The sequence below is a fragment of the Nannobrachium achirus genome (genome assembly GCF_963921795.1).
Source record: "Nannobrachium achirus genome assembly, chromosome: 13".
NCBI classification, from domain to species: Eukaryota; Metazoa; Chordata; class Actinopteri; order Myctophiformes; family Myctophidae; genus Nannobrachium; species Nannobrachium achirus.
This window is the reverse complement of record NC_137833.1, coordinates 65,368,209-65,387,210: the sequence shown is the minus strand read 5'-3', so window position 1 is coordinate 65,387,210 and position 19,002 is coordinate 65,368,209. Positions and strand designations below refer to the sequence as shown.

The 19,002-nt window shown below is 42.8% G+C and overlaps 1 protein-coding gene across 1 annotated transcript in view; it reads left to right on the top strand.

Annotated features, from left to right (window-relative positions):
* Positions 1–19,002, top strand: part of ninl (ninein-like) — a gene marked incomplete at both ends in the record, with an annotated part of 135,787 nt that overhangs the window by 113,466 nt on the left and 3,319 nt on the right. The window contains 7 exons of the mRNA XM_080740901.1: positions 1,022–1,091; positions 2,119–2,286; positions 2,762–2,878; positions 3,951–4,064; positions 7,804–7,950; positions 17,215–17,364; positions 18,364–18,477. Coding sequence (XP_080597027.1) covers positions 1,022–1,091; positions 2,119–2,286; positions 2,762–2,878; positions 3,951–4,064; positions 7,804–7,950; positions 17,215–17,364; positions 18,364–18,477 — 880 coding nt within the window. The remainder of the gene's footprint in view (positions 1–1,021; positions 1,092–2,118; positions 2,287–2,761; positions 2,879–3,950; positions 4,065–7,803; positions 7,951–17,214; positions 17,365–18,363; positions 18,478–19,002) is intronic.

The following is a 19,002-nucleotide window of genomic DNA, read 5'->3' as shown; positions in this document are numbered from 1 at the left end:
ATGTGCCAACACGTACCCCCCAGTCATCTGGTCGGGGTTTACTTAACTCATGAGATGCTACTGTATATTATACATGATGCAGGATGCCTGTGGTGTGTGTTTTCTCACACACCCACAAGGGGGTGCTCACACACACGCGCACACATATACCCACATTGTAATCTCAGCATTTTTTGCAATTTTCTCAAAAAAATAAATGTAGTTATTTTTTTTTATTTTTTTTTAAATTGCACACTGGACTTTTGCACACAAAAAAAGCAAAAAAAAAAAAAAAGCGTCATTGGCAAATAAGGTTCAAGGTTAAAGGTTGTACTTTATTGTTACGTCTTTTGTACAGGTACATAAGAGTAAAATTTGTTTTTGTAGTAATTTTTTTTTGTGTAATGAGTTAATAATGAGTTTAGGAGAGGCACTATTGATGACCAGAGGAGATCGAGCCTTTACTGTAAAGGCCCTCAAATTGTGTAACAGTTTATCAGAGGAAATCAGGCTAACAACATCACTAATTAGTTTTAAATTCCTTTTAAAAACCCACTTCTACTGAATAGCCTTTTTATCTCCCTGAGACATATTGTATTGTTCTGCTGCCTGTAATTGTCTTTAATCTTTACTGTAATTTAGGTTTTATTCTGTTGTTTATTTTTGCATTTATGTTGTTTGATTACTGAAAGTAATAAGTATTGAAAGTAGACAATCTACAAGCTCGCAACGCGGCGCGTTGTAGATCTGCTTTTTTCGCTAGTTTAGGTCCAGGGCGCAAACGTCTCATTTCTCTTTCGGGTCTCGAGCTGAAAAGTTTGGGAACCACTGCGACTAATTTGTGGGTTGCGAGTAAATGTCTTTTTGCTTTTTCCATTTCCTACAAAATATAGAGAGATTTCAAAAGACTCAAAAAGGTTCAACCAAATAAATCTAAACTTTTCAGCAATTTAAAACTCAAGTTGGTTAACTTACTAGCTCACTCACTCACTCACTCACTCACTCACTCACCAAATAACTGCTGTGGTCCTCTGTCCATCAGGAAGAAAGTGGAGGAGATGGAGAGACAACATGAGAAGAGCAGAGAGGAAGAGGAGAGGCTCCACAAAGAGGTGGGCTAGAAGATGTTTCATTCTTATGGTTAATATCATGATTAAATTGTGGTTAAAAGGTTGTTACTTGGGTGGCGCAATGGTGTGCCTGCCCTCCACCGCAGAGGTGGTGGCTTCCAATCCATCTCGGTCCCCGGTGCACCCGAGTGTCTATACCAACACTATTGGCCCGTGTTTGGGGGAGGGAAACGGGCTGATATTTGTCACTGCACGTGCTCCTGTGTGGCAGGATTAGTAGGGCGAAAGCTCTACGTCCTCCCGGTGGGGGCTCCTCACTGGCAGGTGAGTCCGTAGGATACAACAGTACGTCCTCCCGGTGGGGGCTCCTCACTGGCAGGTGAGTCCGTAGGATACAACAGCAGTGACAACACACATAACGTGTGTGTGTGGGGTTGAATCAATGGGCATAACAACTAAATTAGGGAGAAAAAGTTGTAAAAGGCCCAAAGTAACAGCACAATGTCCTGTTTACACAACACACATCAAGCTTATCTCATAGACTGCCCCCTCACACGTTTCCCAAGTTATTCCCGTTGTTTCACGACTGAGTTTTCCGAGTTGGGGCATTTTCTTTTTTTATTTTATCTTTCTATCTACTAGGCATGATCGCGATCGCAAAATTGCATGTTTGACCCCCAGACCAACCCCATCTTTCAAACATGGCAGCCATGTTTGTTTACATTTGAAGAAAACCTAATGGCTGCTTTCTCATGAATGCTTGAACGGATTTCCAAGCGGATTTTTTTGGTCTGAAAGCTGTGAACGGCGTGCACACACGTGGTGCATGATCTGTGCATGGGCGTGCATGATTTGTGCACTATGGATTACGTGGCAGTATATGGAGAAGTTGGCAGTTCAGCCTGAAAATGAAAATTTTTAAAGGGCAGAGTATTTGTTAAGAACCATTCCTCAAAGAACTCCTCTAGAGCCATATATGGAAAACCATTCACGAAATAAAATGCTTCTTTAGTAGGCGATGGTTCTTCTTTGTTCCCTTTAAGAACCCTTGTTTTTCTTGGCGTGTCAGAACTCCAGGTACCGCGAGGAGGTTCTGGAGCTGAGCTCCCGGAACCTCCAGCTGAGCGGCGAGAACGCTGAGCTCAGCTCGCGTCTCCGTGGCGACCAGGGGGCGGTGCAGATGCTGAGGGACCGCCTAGCAACCGTCTCCAAGGAGCAGGAGGATGGAGCGGCCACGGTGAGAGCACACAACACTCTGTCTGTCTGACTGACACCAAACACTACCTACACCCAACTAGGGATGAGACCATGATCGTTATTATCCTATTTATCGTGATAAAAAACATTCACAATAATCGTATTGTAGACATTTAATTTATCGTGAAATTATCCATGCAATGGGATCGATTCGCCTTTATTTGCAGAGCTGCATATCTGGTAGCACATAAACCTTTTATAATTGGTCAAACGGACGTAGAAATAACGTATATGATAGTCTTTTTTTTACTCTCTAAGACTCTACCAAATCTCTTTGCCAAAAAAGCAGATCTGCATGCTCACAACGCGCTATATAAATTTAAGGTGGTAGTAGTAGTAGTAGTAGTAGTAGTAGTATTAATCAACAACATCGTATGACTACTGGTCAACTATTCGTCACCATGTTGACAGCCCCACTCTCTGTCTGTCTTTATGTCTGTCTGTCCCGTGTGAAGGTGAGACAGCTGCAGGAGGCACTGAACCAGCAGGAGAGAGAGAGACAGCAGCAGCAGACAGCCTGGCAGCACGACAGGGAACTACTGGACAGAGAGCTGAACACAACCAAGGACAAGGTACTGTTATTATTATTAACCCATTTAGTGCTCCAGACATGAACGGGTTAAATGTCCAGCGCGCCTTTCGCCTGCTCCGTCCGTGGCCAGTCTCTTATTTTGAAGGCCAGAAGTCGATTGCGCAAACATTTCCTGTTTGACGTCATGACGTCATTCACCGGAAGTCGTCATCGTCCCATGCGGTTGGAGTAATAGCGAGAAGCCAATGCCATCCTTGGCTTCAAAAGTGTTTTTTGGAGAAAATGGACATTAAAGATGAGATAGACCGTCGGCTACCATGTTAAGGAATGACTATTTTGTGCACGTGGATCCGCGATGATGATGAATCGGCGAGTCCAATCGTGCCAGCACTTTCCAACGGACCGTACGGTAAGCTTGCCAGCTTTACTGTATATACAGTATATAGCGTGAGTATACTCGGGATCGGCACTCCGAGTACTCAAGTATTTTTCACGAGTATTCTGGGGATCGGCTACAAATGGATTAATACATCGGATGCCCACAACGCGCCAACTCTTTAATGTCTATCGATGTGCCGACGACGCGTTTGACGTGTCGGCTATTGTTTAATATTAAACCGTAGCTTTCTGTACGAGGGAGCCGAGGCTGAAGAGAAACACTCCAATTCCCGAAATGCAACGGGAGATCACGTGACCGGGAAGTTGCATTTCTGAGATTCACAAAAGTGCATTTATCTCCTAATCTAACTCCCGATCACGTTCATGTTTAAAACGAGCCCTTCTCTACCGGCCGTTGCAAAAGCACTGATGGCCGCGGTTGTAATTTTTCTGTTCTGAGTGAAAGAGAATGCTATCGCAAAAAAGCAAGGAATTACTTGCTCCATTACTTTTACCCAGAGCTTCAGAAATAAGGAAATAACATAGCGTAGCACTCAGCGATTAAGTCATTAAGTCACTCAGTGTGTTAAGAATAATATTAATATTGCCTTGTATCTCCATTTTCAAACTTCCTATGTTGTTGTTTGTTTTGTAAATTAAAGTCCTACTTTGATTATTTTGTGCGTGTGTGCGTGCGTGCGTGTGTGCGTGCGTGTGTGCGTGTGCGTGTGTAGCTCCAGAAGTTATCGGAGGTAGAGGCATCTCTCAGCAGTTTGACCCTACAGCACCAGTGGTTGGAGGAAGATAAACGCAGGCTGATGAGAGAAGCAGAGGAGAGAAATGCCAAGGTAATGTAAGGCCGGCTTTACACTGCCACTGAAATCTAGCCTGAATCAGATCTGAGTCACTTCAAAAGTGGAATCCGATTTTTTTAAAATAGTCTAAATCCAAACATTCAGGTCACATGAAATCCGATTTTGAAAAACCACATCCAGAGGTAGTTTCAAATCCGATCCATATCGGATCTGAGGACATCTGACTCAGTCTGAAAGCAGCAACCACATCCACCCCCATAGACTTATATGCAGGTCACATTCAATTCACATCAAACTGGCCAAGCGTCACATGCTGCGCGAGCAGCGCGACCCGAGCACGGCTGTAAATTACATCATTACAGAGCGCGAGTATTTACTATTTGATTACAGCGCACTGAGCACATGAGAAAAAACAAAAGAGAAGAGAGAAAACACGTGAGCTAAACAGTGAAAACGAGAGAGAAGAGCGAAACACAAGAGTAAAGAAAAGAAGAGAGAAAAACAATATTAACGTGTGTTTACTATGGTCTATTATGTCGCATTTCCTGAACGTAATCAGAACGTAATCAACCAGCGTCGACGTAGTGACGTAACGTCATGACGCCTACGTCGTTACCACGGTAACCAAAGCATACATGTCGCCGCAGAGCAGCTTTGGGCTAACGCTGTCTGAACGCACAGATCAGATCTGTGTCACTTGCAAATGCTGTGTGACAACTCGGGCCAAAAGATCAGATTTGACAACAAATCGGTTTTGGGCTGGATTTGACTGCAGTGTAAAGCCGGCCTAATACATCGGCACATGCGGACATAGACATCAAAGGGGCCCTGCCCTTTTATCCCTCTGTAAAAAGTGCCCTCTCCAGACCATGAATGCAGTTTTTACCGTGGTGAAATAAATGCAAATGTCCTCTTTCCATGCCATGCCTGAACTCCTGAACTTGAATGCAGCATCTTATGTTGAAAGAATTGGCCCCTCTGTGTAGAAATCCATGCCGTTAGACCACATCTCCAGTTGGGAGAAAGATGTGAAAAAGGTGTTCACTTCTGGCAGAAAGCGTGAAAATTTGCACATAGAGGTATTTTTGTGCGCTGAATTAAAAAATTGACGGATCCAAGCACTTTCCCCATGGGATCTGGTGGCTCTAATTCACTTACTATACAGGGAAAAAAGACCCCCCAAAAAATCTTCTTTAAGTAGCATATGAGGGGTCTTACTATGGGTTTTTCATGATTCTGAATCCATTGCAAGCATTTGTTTTGCACGAAAAAATATTCCTTGGGATAGAAATGGACCCCACAAAACTATGGTTTAGTATGGTTTAGTAATGAGTCATCACTTTTCACAGTTTTGTAGGGTCCATTTTTAGCCCAAGGAATGTTTTTCGTGCAAAACAAATGCTTGCAATGGATTCAGAATCATGAAAACCCCCTAGATAGACCCCTCACATGCTACTTAAAGAGGGTTTCTTTTTTCCTGTATAGTAAAGTGAATGGACCCAAACTTGGACCCCCTGAATTCACCTTGATCCACTAAATATATAATTCACAACTTTTAATATGTTATTTGGATGACCCCAAGGATCATAAAAAACCTTGAACCATTACTATTGCAATTTCTTTTGGGTCAGGCCCTTTTTTTTAGCTTAGATTGACTGTCCTACAGTATTGACTTGATTATGCTCAGTTCAGGGTGGTATCAAGCACTTTTAGAAATGTCAGCCCCTGCCTCTCTATAGCCCCTTTTCCACTGCAGCTTTATCACCACACTACACGACACTACACCGCATCACACCACACCACTTAAAAATATCTACATTTTCCATTACACAAAAGTACCCCTATCAGTAAGAAACAAATTGACCCTTTTAATTGTGATTATAATACAATATATATTTTTATTTCAACTATCCTAATTATAATACACTATATAAGTATTAATGTATTACTATGATAACTATAATACACTATAATAGATTATAATAGTGGTTATAACACAATATCATTTATTATCATGTATTACAACTATATCCTGGTGGTCTAAATGAAAATTCAGTGAGTGATCAGTCATTATGATGTGTTTGGCCTTGTTTGGCCTAGCTCAGCTCTACTCTGTAGTGGATACTTTTTAGTACCACGTTTAGTACCACTTTCACACCACTCTACGCAGGTCCTTGTAGTGGAAAACCTGGCACAGGTGGGCGGTGTGGAGTGGTGTGGGCAGGGCTCCAGGGTGCGAGCTATTAAGTCGCATATGCGACTTAATTTCATAAAGTGCGAGTTAAATTTTAACCAGGTCGCGCACGTGCGACTAAAAAAAAAGAAAGACGAGCGATTGATTAGGAATCGCTCGTGGATGTTTCCACCGTTGGTTACATTAACCTACTGTTACGTGCGAAAACAGCTGTGGGTCGTTAAGTTCCTCAGTGCCCAAAATGCGCTTTTCACTTCATAGACAGACAATTAGCTCAAATTAACGGCACCTGTTAACTTTTCTGTCTTTGTTGTAGCGTGTGTTCTGTGTGTGTGTGTGTGTGTGTGTGTGTGTGTGTGTGTGTGTGTGTGTGTGTGTGTGTGTGTGTGTGTGTGTGTGTGTGTGTGTGTGTGTGTGTGTGTGTGTGTGTGTGTGTGTGTGTGTGTGTGTGTGTGTGTGTGTGTCCAAGTGAACGTTTTCTGTTGATCAAGCAGCTTACTTCCCACAGTATCTCACTCCAAAACCATAAGGACAATTTTATTTTTCCATCCTGCATGAAAGCAAGCCTATTGCATTTAGTCTACGTTGTGCACGTTTAAAGTCATAGTTCTATATTGCCTTTGTTAGCCTAGATATTCGTAAATCTTTCTTGAATTAATGTCTTTAGTTTGCAAATATTAACTTGAAGCAAAAATACATAAAAACTAGGCTACAGCTTTTTTTACTGAGACATATTGTTATCAGGGTATTCAACAACATTATATCGACAACAACTGTCATCAGCATAATAAAGCTATGTATTAATACCACGCTAATACGCTATACAAAGAAAAAGATGGTGCTACCTAATTTCTGGTGGTGCTACCTAATGAAAATGTAGGTGGCACCAGTGCTACCTGTGAAAAAGTTAGTCTGGAGCCCTGGGTGTGGGGCATGTCGGTGTGGGCCATGTCAGTGGAAAAGGGGCTTAATTTAGGCCTAGAATTATTGAATGCTTTAACCAGTGAAAAATAGCAGATCTACAAGCTCGCAGCGCGTGAGCTTGTAGATCTGCTATTTTTGAAAAAGTTGTGAAAATGTGTGCAAATCTTTGAATATATGTATTTTTTAAGCGAACATTCGTACTCAAATTTTGCTTCTGGGTGGTCCCTGGAACTAAATATTTTGATATGGGGGTCCGTGGCCAAATACATATCATTTTGGGGGTCCTTCACATGAAAAAGTTTGAGAGCCACTGACATAGTAGTCTCTCAAGAACAGACTAACTGAGCTCCATTTAAGTGAAAAGGACCTTTTCTTTGACGATGGCTGGCCAGATTGCTGACATAGAAACATAGGTTTTTCAAAGAATCTTAGGATTCAAAAGACACTTATAGAATCAGGTCAAAATTCAAATTTTCACGATAGCAGATCTACAAGCTCGCAGCGCGGCACCGTGTGAGCTTGTATATCTGCAATTTTTCAATAGTTAAAGCATAAAATAATGATACACAATAATGTGTACCCGTTCTAAATGGGTTAACATTCTCTGGTGGTAACGTGTTGTGTTTTTGTGTGTGTCGTCATGGCAACGTGCAGATGAAGGAGCTCCAGGACTCGCTGGTGTCCACGGACGCCCAGACCGAGCAGCTCCGCTCTCAGCTGCAAGCTGTCAATCAAGACAAGAACAGCCACGCCCAGGAAGTGGTCTCCCAGCACAGGAAGTTACAGGAAGCCCAGGAGAGGGTCAGTACAATATGGAGGGAGCGACCGTACGTTTTCAGCCCTGCATCCTGCCTCCCTGCATATTTTTAACACTTTCAGTGCCAACCCCGAGTTTCCCGAGTTTGTATAGGTACCCTACCTGTGCCAACCCTGAGTTTCCCGAGTTTGGGCCGTTTTTGAAGGAAAAAAAAATATTTCATTATTTAAATGTTTAACCCCCATACCAACCCCATCTTTCAAACATGGCAGCCATGTTTGTTTACATTTGAAGAAAACATAATGGCTGCTATCTCATGAATGCCTGAACGGATTTCCAAGCGGATTATTTGGTTTGAAAGCTGTGAACAGTGTGTGCACACATGGTGCATGATCTAGGCATGGGCGTGCATGATCTGTGCACTATGAATTACATGGAAGTCTATGGAGACAGTTTGGCATATGAGAGTACGAAGGTATTGTTAAATGGCAGCAAATGAGTTAATAAAGGACTCATTAAACTAAGCATCACTGCATCCCCAGGACACATACAACTCTATCCTTCCTGCTATCAGTCATGTCACTGCACCAGCTGAGCTGCATGTGGTGGAGTCTCCACAGCAGCTGTGCGTTCTGGCATTTCAATAAAGAGATCACACCGATTTGAACAAGCAAGAATTTAATGAAATAATAAACAAATGAATAATTAAGTTTGGCGATTAGACTCTATCAACAAATAAAATAATATATTAGGAATTGATTGATTGATTGAAGAATGTATTAGAAGTTTGCAATAGAAAAAAGTACAGTTTCATGACAGTACAAATCACTGGTACAAGGTCAACTAAAACGAGATCCTAGAAAGCCGAGGCTTATTTCCACAGGAACCACACTTTAAGTATCTCATATAACATTGAAAGACAGACGAATAGAACATAGTACTTTATCTAGGATAATATCAATTTCAACAGCAGAAAAAGCATAACATCAAATACAAAGGCAGAAAAAAGGGTGGGGGGGAATAGGAGAGAGGTTGTAGAATTTGCTGAACGCCAGAAATTCTCCCAATAGACAGATCTCTAGCCAGCCCAGGATCCACATTTTTAATCACAGCTGAGAACTGATCACAAGAAGATATTTTCTTGTCACATTCGGGAGACGGCAGCAGAATTTTAATCAGATTGACATCTTTGCCTTCGACTATTTTTGCCCTTAATCTGGGGGAGACATTTGAGGCTTGAGGCAGGTAGGGTCTACCTTGATCTGCAGGGCGGACAGCAGAGGCCATAGAGAACAGAGGGGGCTGAACTGAGGCAGCGAAAATATTTGCTCCTGTGGCTGCAGGCTGCTGCGTTGTGGGAATAGATTGAATCTGCTGTGGCTGCAAGCTGCTGAGATGTAGGCATGGGAAACTGAAAGGCTGCTGAAGATGGTCGGTGGAGTCCAGAAATGACAAGCGGTTGTTAATGGCTTGGAGGGGGCACGGTGGCGCAGTGGTTAGCGCTTCGCCTCACAGCTAGAAAGTCCTGAGTTCGATTCCCGCCGGGGGACGCTGTGGGTGCTGGGGGCGGGTTCCCTCCTCCGCGTCATCAGCGCCCACACCCTAGGTGGGGTTGGCGATAGGGCTTTCTGTGTGGAGTTTGCATGTTCTTCCTGTGTCCCCTGGGTAGGTACCCTCACAAAAACATGTAGTCATCCTGGTCTCATGGTGCCTCCCCCTAGCCAGCCTGGGCGCCTGACGGAGGGGAAAGGAACCAGTTGGAATAACGTGTTCCTTCCACGTGCTACGTCCAAACCGGGGAAATCCCCACTGTCAGGTGAAAAAAGAACAACTTGGACTCCTCATGCATTGAAGGAAGCATGAGGTCAGTCTGTTGTCTCCCCAGGCGCGGCAGAGCGAGAGCAGAGCCCAGGATTACATAGACAATTGGCACTGGGTGAAAGAAAATGGGTTACAAAATCGAGGGATGGGTCTGACTCGTGCCGCTTCCGTTGGGCTTCTGGTTGCCTTTGCCTGCTGGATGATGAGGAGCTGGTGGATATGGGGAGGTCTTTCTAGACCTCTTCCTCCCCGGGCCCCGCGATGGCCTGGACACAGCGGCAGTCTTAGCAGGAACAGGTACGGATAGATCAGCGTCGGCGGTAGCAGCAGCGCCGGGATCGGAGGCGGCGCGAGCTGCAGTCTGAGCGGTGGGAGCTGCGGTGGGAGCTGCGGTTTGAGCGGCGATGTCGGCTAAACTTTTAGTTTGCGAAGCAGATAACCCTGGAGCCGGGTTCACATTAGCTGCAGCCAACTGATGAAGAGCTTGATCAACTGATTCGTTCTGCTGTTGCCTAGCAGAAAGCCTGCTGCTTCTCCTTCGAGAATCTTGAGCTGGCGAATCAAAAATGATGTCGCTGAGGAGCGACATTTTGTCACCTACTACTGTATGTCCTCGTCTGAGTCTGACAGTGATTAGCAATATAGTAGTACACTGAACAATGCGAATCTGAATGAAAATCGCAGCTTGCCCGGCCGTGACTGAGATGCGATGTGCTGGAACGCTGTCTGCAAAGAGAATGACGGGTTACATTTACGTTTTGTGAATGAGAGTATTCTGACAGCGTGGGAAAAGGGAAGTGGACTATAATAGCAAAGTGCGGTTCTAATCTTTTATTGAATTTACGCCGAAGCTACATTATTGATGAGATGATTGAGATTGTCTTGTAAATCCATGCTTCTGTCCTTTATTAACTATAGGCCTATCAAGTAGCTATTTGCCACTATTTGTTTAAATTAAAGTCATTTTGGGTGTTTTCACGTCGTCGCGGGACCCATACAATAATTCCGGGACCCATTTTGAATGACCACCTTTGGGTCTCGAGACCCATTACATTGAAAACCTATAGCAACATCACTGCGTTTTATATTCTTCGTATGGAAACAAATCCGCAAGAGGGCTGCCGGTTTGTTGTGGTGCGAAGCAGTGCCGGATTGGCGCTCGGTGTATTCGTCTAGAGCAGAGGTTTTCAAAGTGGGTGACGGGGCACCCTGGGGTGCCATGACAGCAGTCCAGGGGTGCCGCAAGATAATTTGATAATATTTGGAATTTATTTGGACATCATTTTAAAATATTTAGTATCATTTTAAACTTGATGTACAAAGTTATTTTCAGTCAGTTCTAACCAAAATGGCTGTTATCTCAACATTTTACTCACAACATAATCACTAAAATATCGTCACTGTCGGGCAGAGATCTTGTATCTACAAGTTTCAAATGTGGCAGACATAGCAACAGACATAGCAACCGCTTGCATCCAGCAGCCCAGGTGGCACTTTGAGTGGCAGTTGTGGCAAAAGCAGTGGCGCTGAGTCGGCTCAAGCTAACTTCACAATGCTCAGCCCGGCAGCTCGCTCGCTTTAGCTTGCTCACGGTCTAAAACAGTAGGCGGAAAAATAGTGTCACAAGTGGGATTCGATAGTAGGCGGTGTGGGTTGGGAGTCTAGCGCGCCTAGCCACTGAGGCGTGATTCTTAAATGCACCTAAGATTTTGGATAACCACCCCCCTGGAAAGCCGCTGCAATCCAAACTGCGCCCCGACCGTCTCGATTGGCTGGCTGTTTCCTGTTGCTGTCAAATACTAGTGCCTTATGTAGGCCAGTGGTTCTCAGCCTTTTCAGGCCACGACCCCCAAAATAATCATATTTTAACTGGGGACCCCTCCACCCTAAGAGCACTAAGAGTTGACTCATTACATTTTGTATAACACGGTTCTATTGTGAGGCGTTGTAAGCATGTAGATCGTCTATTTTCACAATTTTTTTCTAACCCTAACCCTAACCCTAATATTTGACAATTTGGCCATCATTTAATTTGTCATTTTAGAGGTATTAAAACATCCTTATCTTGTCACTTTAGACCCTCTATATGCTTAAACTTTATGTTGGTTTGTTTACTGTTGAGTGAGAAAACAATGTTGCACATTAGGTTAATCATCTGGGGACCCCCCAAAATAATTTGGGGACCCCCAGGTTGAGAACCACTGATGTAGGCTACTCATGTAGGCTACTCATGTTATAATACTTTTGCACTTTGCAAGTTGCTGGCTACAATAGGACTTGGCTTTATCCATAAGTGTTTATGAACAGGCTACTTGGAGATGGCCGACGGCCTTGTGCATCCATTTGTCAAAATGAAAACACGCTTGTTTGTTCTGACTGTTCATTATGACGTGGAAGGTGATATTTCGCCATATGTTGGGAGCAGACTTCACGCTAGGATTGTAAACTGCCGGTCACCGTGACCGGCATGATTAAAATTTACCAGACATCTGAAAAAAATACCGGACATAATCATTTTAATGCATAAATTACAAGCAGGTGCACAAACATAGCCAATAGCAACAGTTAAAGTATTAGGCCTACTGCATAGTTGAGACTGAAAACAAATTGAATAAAAAGGAGTAGGCTATACAACAAACATACAGCTTCATCTTGCATAAGGGAATTCATTATATTGGATAATAATCGCGCAGGCTGTGTCTGCATGTGCTCATACTGCTTTCACAACAAGGTGTTTCTGTTGCATCATGTTTAATGCCAACAATACAATACCATGTCTTGACTTCAGAATAATGAGAAATAGTCTAAAAGTCGGGTCTGCGCAATTGTTTCATAAGGTTGATAGATTCATCTGGCCAGCAATGAATCAAATATGCTACTCACTGTCGAGTGGTGACACAGTGCCTCCATGCGCATGTTATGCAACTTTGGGAGAGTTGAAAAAAATATAAAGCTTGGCTAGATAGGAAGTCATAAGAATGAGTTGTTAATGCCCCTATTGGATGAATTTGTTAATGCTCTATACCAGGGCTTCTCAAACCTTTTTAGGCTGTGACCCCCAAAATAAACATATTTGAACTGGGGACCCCCACCGTGACAAGCAGTGCTTAATTTGTGCCGGAGCTGGGCGGAGCTTAAGATAGAGGGCGCTCCCCCATTGTAGAGCGAGCTCCGCGACCTCCACAATGCACCTACAAATAAGTTTTTTCATCAGTCTAACTTGTTCCTGCTGTGAGTGTGACCCATAATGAGGAAACAAACAAACAACTTAAAAGCGCGACAATATTCTCTAGAACTCAGCTTAAGTGAAGTCAGTCACGGGCTACAGAATGTCTAAAAGACAGAGTAATATTTTAAATTACTTCGGATCCACGACAAAGCAGAGCAGAAATGAGCCCCAGGCAGAGCCTGATTCACCCTCACCACCACAGCCGGCTCCACCACCACCACCGCCGGCAGATGAGAGTGAGGATGATATGGAGAACGTAAATGTTAATAGTGACTCTGACTCAGCAGAAGATGATGATGATCGTGTGGATAAGGGATCTGAAAAGTCCACTTTAATGTGAGTTATTTTTCCACCACTGATTATGTGATTAATAAATGCACTATTGAAGGAAACTTAAGGCTTGTCCCTGTTGTTTAATTACCGAAATAACCGTTTTTAACTGATATTTAATGGGAAAATAACTGGAAATACAGCGCGCGCGGACCTCGTGCACGCGCACGCGTGATTTGGTGAGCTCCGGTACCTGTTCTGTTACAAATTAAGCACTGGTGACAAGCACTTGGAATTGTAGGTATTAATGTGACACGGTTCCACAGATAAATATTGTGAAAATAGCAGATCTACATGCTCACAAGGCCTCGCGAGCATGTAGATCGGCTATTTTCACAATGTTTGCCTCTTGCTTACTTAATATTTGACAGTTTGGCCAGTCCTGTTGAATATTCGACTATTCGAATACTTTGAGGTCGAATAATTCGAATACTAAAAATCACTATTCGTGAATGTCCTAGTTTATATGGGTTGGTTGTTGACCGTGCGTGCATTCCTTCCATGGCTTAACATGCAGTGCGTGCGTCACAAGCTGACACTGAAATGAGCGAGAGAGAGATAGAGAGCGAGAGCCTGCGCACAGAGCAGAGTGTCTGATTTGTAGACAGCGACAATAATAAATTACTATTGGTTTTTCAATCGGTCAGAATGTCCGGGAGGAATTTTATTTTCCAGTCTTGGGCATAAAAAATCTGTCAAATCTGGCAATTACTGTGGTTGGAAGTTAATAATTGCTTCTCTGCTGACGCGCAAGTTGATAGAGAACTCACAACAAGTCTGCCATGAGGATTTTAAAAGACTAGATTCTACTCCACTTTTATAAATGCTATGAGTCCAAAATGATGCACTCTGCCCCATTGGCAAATCTGTGTCCTGCGTGGCATAACAGCTCACCAATATGCACAAGTAGGCTAGTAGTTGTAAAATATAGATTATAAATATTAGATTATAAAATAATGCATACTTCTATTACTAGGTGTGTAACGATACATTTTAACAACGATACGATACGCATCACGATACATGGTTGACGATATTGGTTCATTCATGGCGATATGTGACTGAGCATGATACTGGGGCAGTCATTTCGGAAGCCACTACTTTAGACCACAGCTGAAATTCCTTTTTTAGTTTTTTCCTAAAATGTGATAAAGCCACAAAAGCATGTCATAAATATCAGGTTACATTTCACTTAAACGCCAGAGCTTAACTCTGCATGTAAATAAGACTTTTTTTTATTAATGTGAGAGATAGGGACATAATTCTGTTGGTCCTCCCAAATTTAGAACTTGAATATCTCAAAAGTAGTATTTCAGCATGGCATCATTCTATAAGCTATCTTCAAAAATGTAAGCTATCTTCAAAACTGTTGGGTCAATCTCCACAACCAATATATCATTTTGTAGCTATGATTCCCAGCTTTCAAATGAAAGAAAAAAATGAAAATGAAAAAAAAAAATCAATGACTAGCCGTCAGCCGCGCTGGGACACATATGATACGATTCGATTCAATGATTTTTAAATCAATATAGTAACTATTTAGCAAAGAAATTAAATCTTCTGTGAAACGTGTCAATAGTGCATGTTTTTAAGGGAAAAATCTATTATTATGGATATAAATAAGTAAACACTGTGATTCTCTAACAAATGCATGGACATCAACACATATGGACAAGCCCGCACCTTGACATGAACACAGAGATTACACACATTTATCGAAAGAGTAGCTATATGGAATAGAAAAGTAATTAAACCCCTCTTTTTCATTTTCCTTCTTAAAATTGCTAAATAGAAGGCACATATACTTTCCATAGAATCAATTATTTGCACTGCAAAATGATTCGATACCGATTTTTCTGCATTGTAAAACGATACAGATAAGATACAAAGCCAAAACGGATGCTTTTGCATATCAATATAGTAGTAGATCATTGTAAATTAAACTAGATTTTTTTGTTTCAGTTACTATATCGTCATAGCCCTATCTATTACTATGAGTAATCATCATTAGTATTGTAACAGTATTTGTGTGTTTGTGCTGTGCATTAGTGACAAATAAAGATTCTGGTTCGCTAAATGTGTTGTTATTTCATACACTTATTTTCCTGGTCTAATGTTTACATATCTACGAGCACCCAGTAGAACACTTCATCATCTCTACTAATCACTATGATGTCATTCAGGCAGTGAAGAATGATTTTAAAAGGAGGTGCATGTGAATGGTAACCTGACTGCGCCAGATGGTGGCAGTAGTGCGTATACTGCATATACGCCTTACTTTTACCATCTGGAATTGCTCAGCAGACCCGATGTAAGGGGCGGACCATTTTTTCAAATTCTTTAGCAGGTGATTGGATGGGGCTGTCTGTCTATCACAGTCTGGGAGTGCCAACTTGCTCCAACCACTCATATTGGCCTGTCAGCATGACGTTACACCCAGAATCCGCCTCCTGGGTTTCCACGTGGTCTGCAGTCAGACTCTATTGGCTCAGAGCCGCTCAGAGCCCGCCCGTAGCTGCTGCTGATTGGTCCGGTCTGGGACTTTACGAGTGTTATCAACTCTCCCCAAGCGGTCTCAGATGGTAAAGTAGGGCGGTACGCACTGCTGCCACCATCTGGCGGAGTCAGGTTATGTGAATGGATGGAGGCGAATCACTCTGGCTCATCTCTGCCATTCAGGTGGTATAGTAATAGAAGTCGCTCTGCCCGGCCGTCTCCAAGTATTCATAAACTCTTTGAACAGACAAGTGTATCGCCCCGACCGTCTCCCAAGTATTCATAAACTCTTTGGATAAAGCCAGCAGCTATAACATGCAGGCCTGGAATTTCTTCATTTTAGGGGCAAGGCCACTTGGCCTTTGGTGTTGTCCATTTGAGGGCACAAAGGCCAAATGCCAGGGCAGGAAAGCCATCAAATAAAACACGGTTTTAGTCCATTGACAGAATTTGTTGAATTTAAGGGTTAAGGATGATAACCTAAATTGCAGTGAAATAGATAAATAATGGTATTTACAATCTGATCCATGCTCGGCCCTGCACCAATCAAAGACACTGGAATGGTTTAAAGATGGGGAATCGGGAGTTAAGATTTCAGAATTTCAACAAAAAACACATGACAAGAAAGAGATACCAGTGTCTACTGTCTACATATTGACAAGAAAGAGAGAGGAGAAAGTGGTACAGTCAGCTGGGACATTTAAGGCCACTGTGGTCATGCCATTGGTTTGAGGGGCACAAGGACAAACTGAGGGGCAACGGCGGCCATGGCCTCCATGAAATTCCTGCCCTGATAACATGCGTAGCCTACATAATGCACTAGCTGTGTTTGACAGCAACAGGAAGCGGCAGGCAATCGAGGCGGTCGTGGATGCGGTTTGGATTCCAAAAAAAAAAAAAAAAACACTCCGGAGGTGTGGTTATCCAAAATCTTACGTGTGTTGAAGAATCGCGCACCACTGAGGCTGGTGCTAAGATGGGGCATCCGGTCTGTATTAGAATATGACAACGCCCACATCCCATATTTCTGGCAGAAGCCCTTGACGGAAGATGTCTCCCTTCTGCGGGGGAGATGGATTTAAAGGTGTTGTAATGTGGTTTCAGGTGGAGGAGAAGGATTTAAATGTGGTGTAATGGGATTTCAGGGGGAGGAGATGGATTTAAAGGTGGTGTAATGTGATTTCAGGTGGAGGAGTTGGATTTAAAGGTGTTGTAATGTGGTTTCAGGTGGAGGAGTTGGATTTAAAAGTGGTGTAATGTGGTTTAAGGTGGAGGAGATGGATTTAAAGGTGGTGTAATGTGGTTTCAGGTGGAGGAGTTGGATTTAAAGGTGCTGTAATGTGGTTTCAGGTGGAGGAGTTGGATTTAAAGGTGCTGTAATGTGGTTTCAGGTGGAGGAGATGGATTTAAAGGTGGTGTAATGTGGTTTCAGGTGGAGGAGTTGGAGGCCAGCGTGCGGAGGCTGAGCAGGGAGAAGGAGGAGGCTTGTCATTCTCAGAAGGAGCAGCAGGGGGCGCTGGCGGCTTCTCTGCAGGAGGAGAACCACAAGCTGAGAAGACAGAACCAGGAGCTACAGAACAGGGTACATAATATTTTACTGAAGTACTGTACTTAAGTACAGTTTTGAGGTGTTTGTATTTTGCTTCAGTACTTCCAACTTTGGAAATTGGAAGTACTCAAGTAATATAATATATCCTAATATAGTTATTTTACCCCACTACAATTATTTGAAAACTGTAGTTACTTTGCAGATATAAATGACAATATGATAACACATACATAAACCACTTTAGCCCTTTTTTATACCTAGGCTATTTTGAAAATAGCCGCTCGACAAGCTCACAACGCATCGCGATGCGACGCATTGTGAGCTTGTAGATCATTTTGTACTTTTCCTTTAGTTGCTTTAAAGTACATTTTTACACCATACTTTTGCACTTTTATTCAAGAACATTTTGAATTCGGGACCTTTACTTGTAACAGAGTATTTCTACATAGCATTATTGATATCTTTTTTTACTCACATATCACCGTCATCATTAGGGATGGGTATTGAAGAACCTCACGATGCGATACATATCACGATACTTGGGTCACGATTGTATCATCATATATCGCGTTGCGATACATATTGCGATATTCAACAGAATTATTTTGTACAGCTGAAAATACAACTTGGCATGTACCACCTGGGTAGTCTAATTATATGCATGTAAATCACATTGTATTGATAACTCAATCTACAAATTGAGTCAAAACCATTTTGATTTCATTAAAACTTTCCATATTCATTCATTGAACAGCAGCGGAGGGTCAGGACTGGACTTCTAACATTGGTTTCTATGCGCTGGGATCAGATTTATTTTTCTCAAAGTATTGCGATACTACAGCCTGAAGTATCGATACAGTATTGGGAAATAACATATTGCCATATATTGCCATCGATTATGTTGCACATCTCTAGTCATCATCATGGCTAGCTGATCAATAACAGGCTGTGTGTGTGTGTGTGTGTGTGTGTGTGTGTGTGTGTGTGTGTGTGTGTGTGTGTGTGTGTGTGTGTGTGCGTGTGCGTCCTCAGCTGTCAGAGTGGTCGGTCCAGCTAGAGGAGCTTCACACACTGAAACAGGAGTGCAACACTCTGCGCTCTCAGCAGAACCACCTGCAGACAGCCAGGACTCAGGCCCACGACCAGGTCAGAACCAACAGCCCTGTTCATTCTATGAACGCCTCAATGAATGTCAAAACAACCTCAATGCCTCACCTTAAAGGAGTAGTTCACCCCCAAAATGACCTTTTTTTCCTATCGATTACTCACTTGAGTTCAATAATATTTCTTTTGTTTTTGTCGCATTCCTAAGCCAATAATTTTGAGGAGACTCTTTGTAGGCCCATTGATTCCGGCTGCGGCGATGCATGAGTTAGATACAGTCCATAGAACATGGCGCGGTCTTGACCAAACAAGCAAGGTGAAAAAATCCAGATAAATGGATGTGAATGAGGAAGGGGGAGTTGGCGAACGCAGCAGTCGTGATGCATCATGGGATATGCCGGTGATAACGGGGCCATGGCGCTGCGCCGCGGTAATTCTTATCACGTTGCTGGACATTTTTGGCATCCCAAGTGTTATTGGGCTTACATTTGAGTACATTTTCCCCCCTGCTCTTAAATATTTAGTTCACCCCCAAAATGACACCATGGAGACTTGAGTTCAATAATA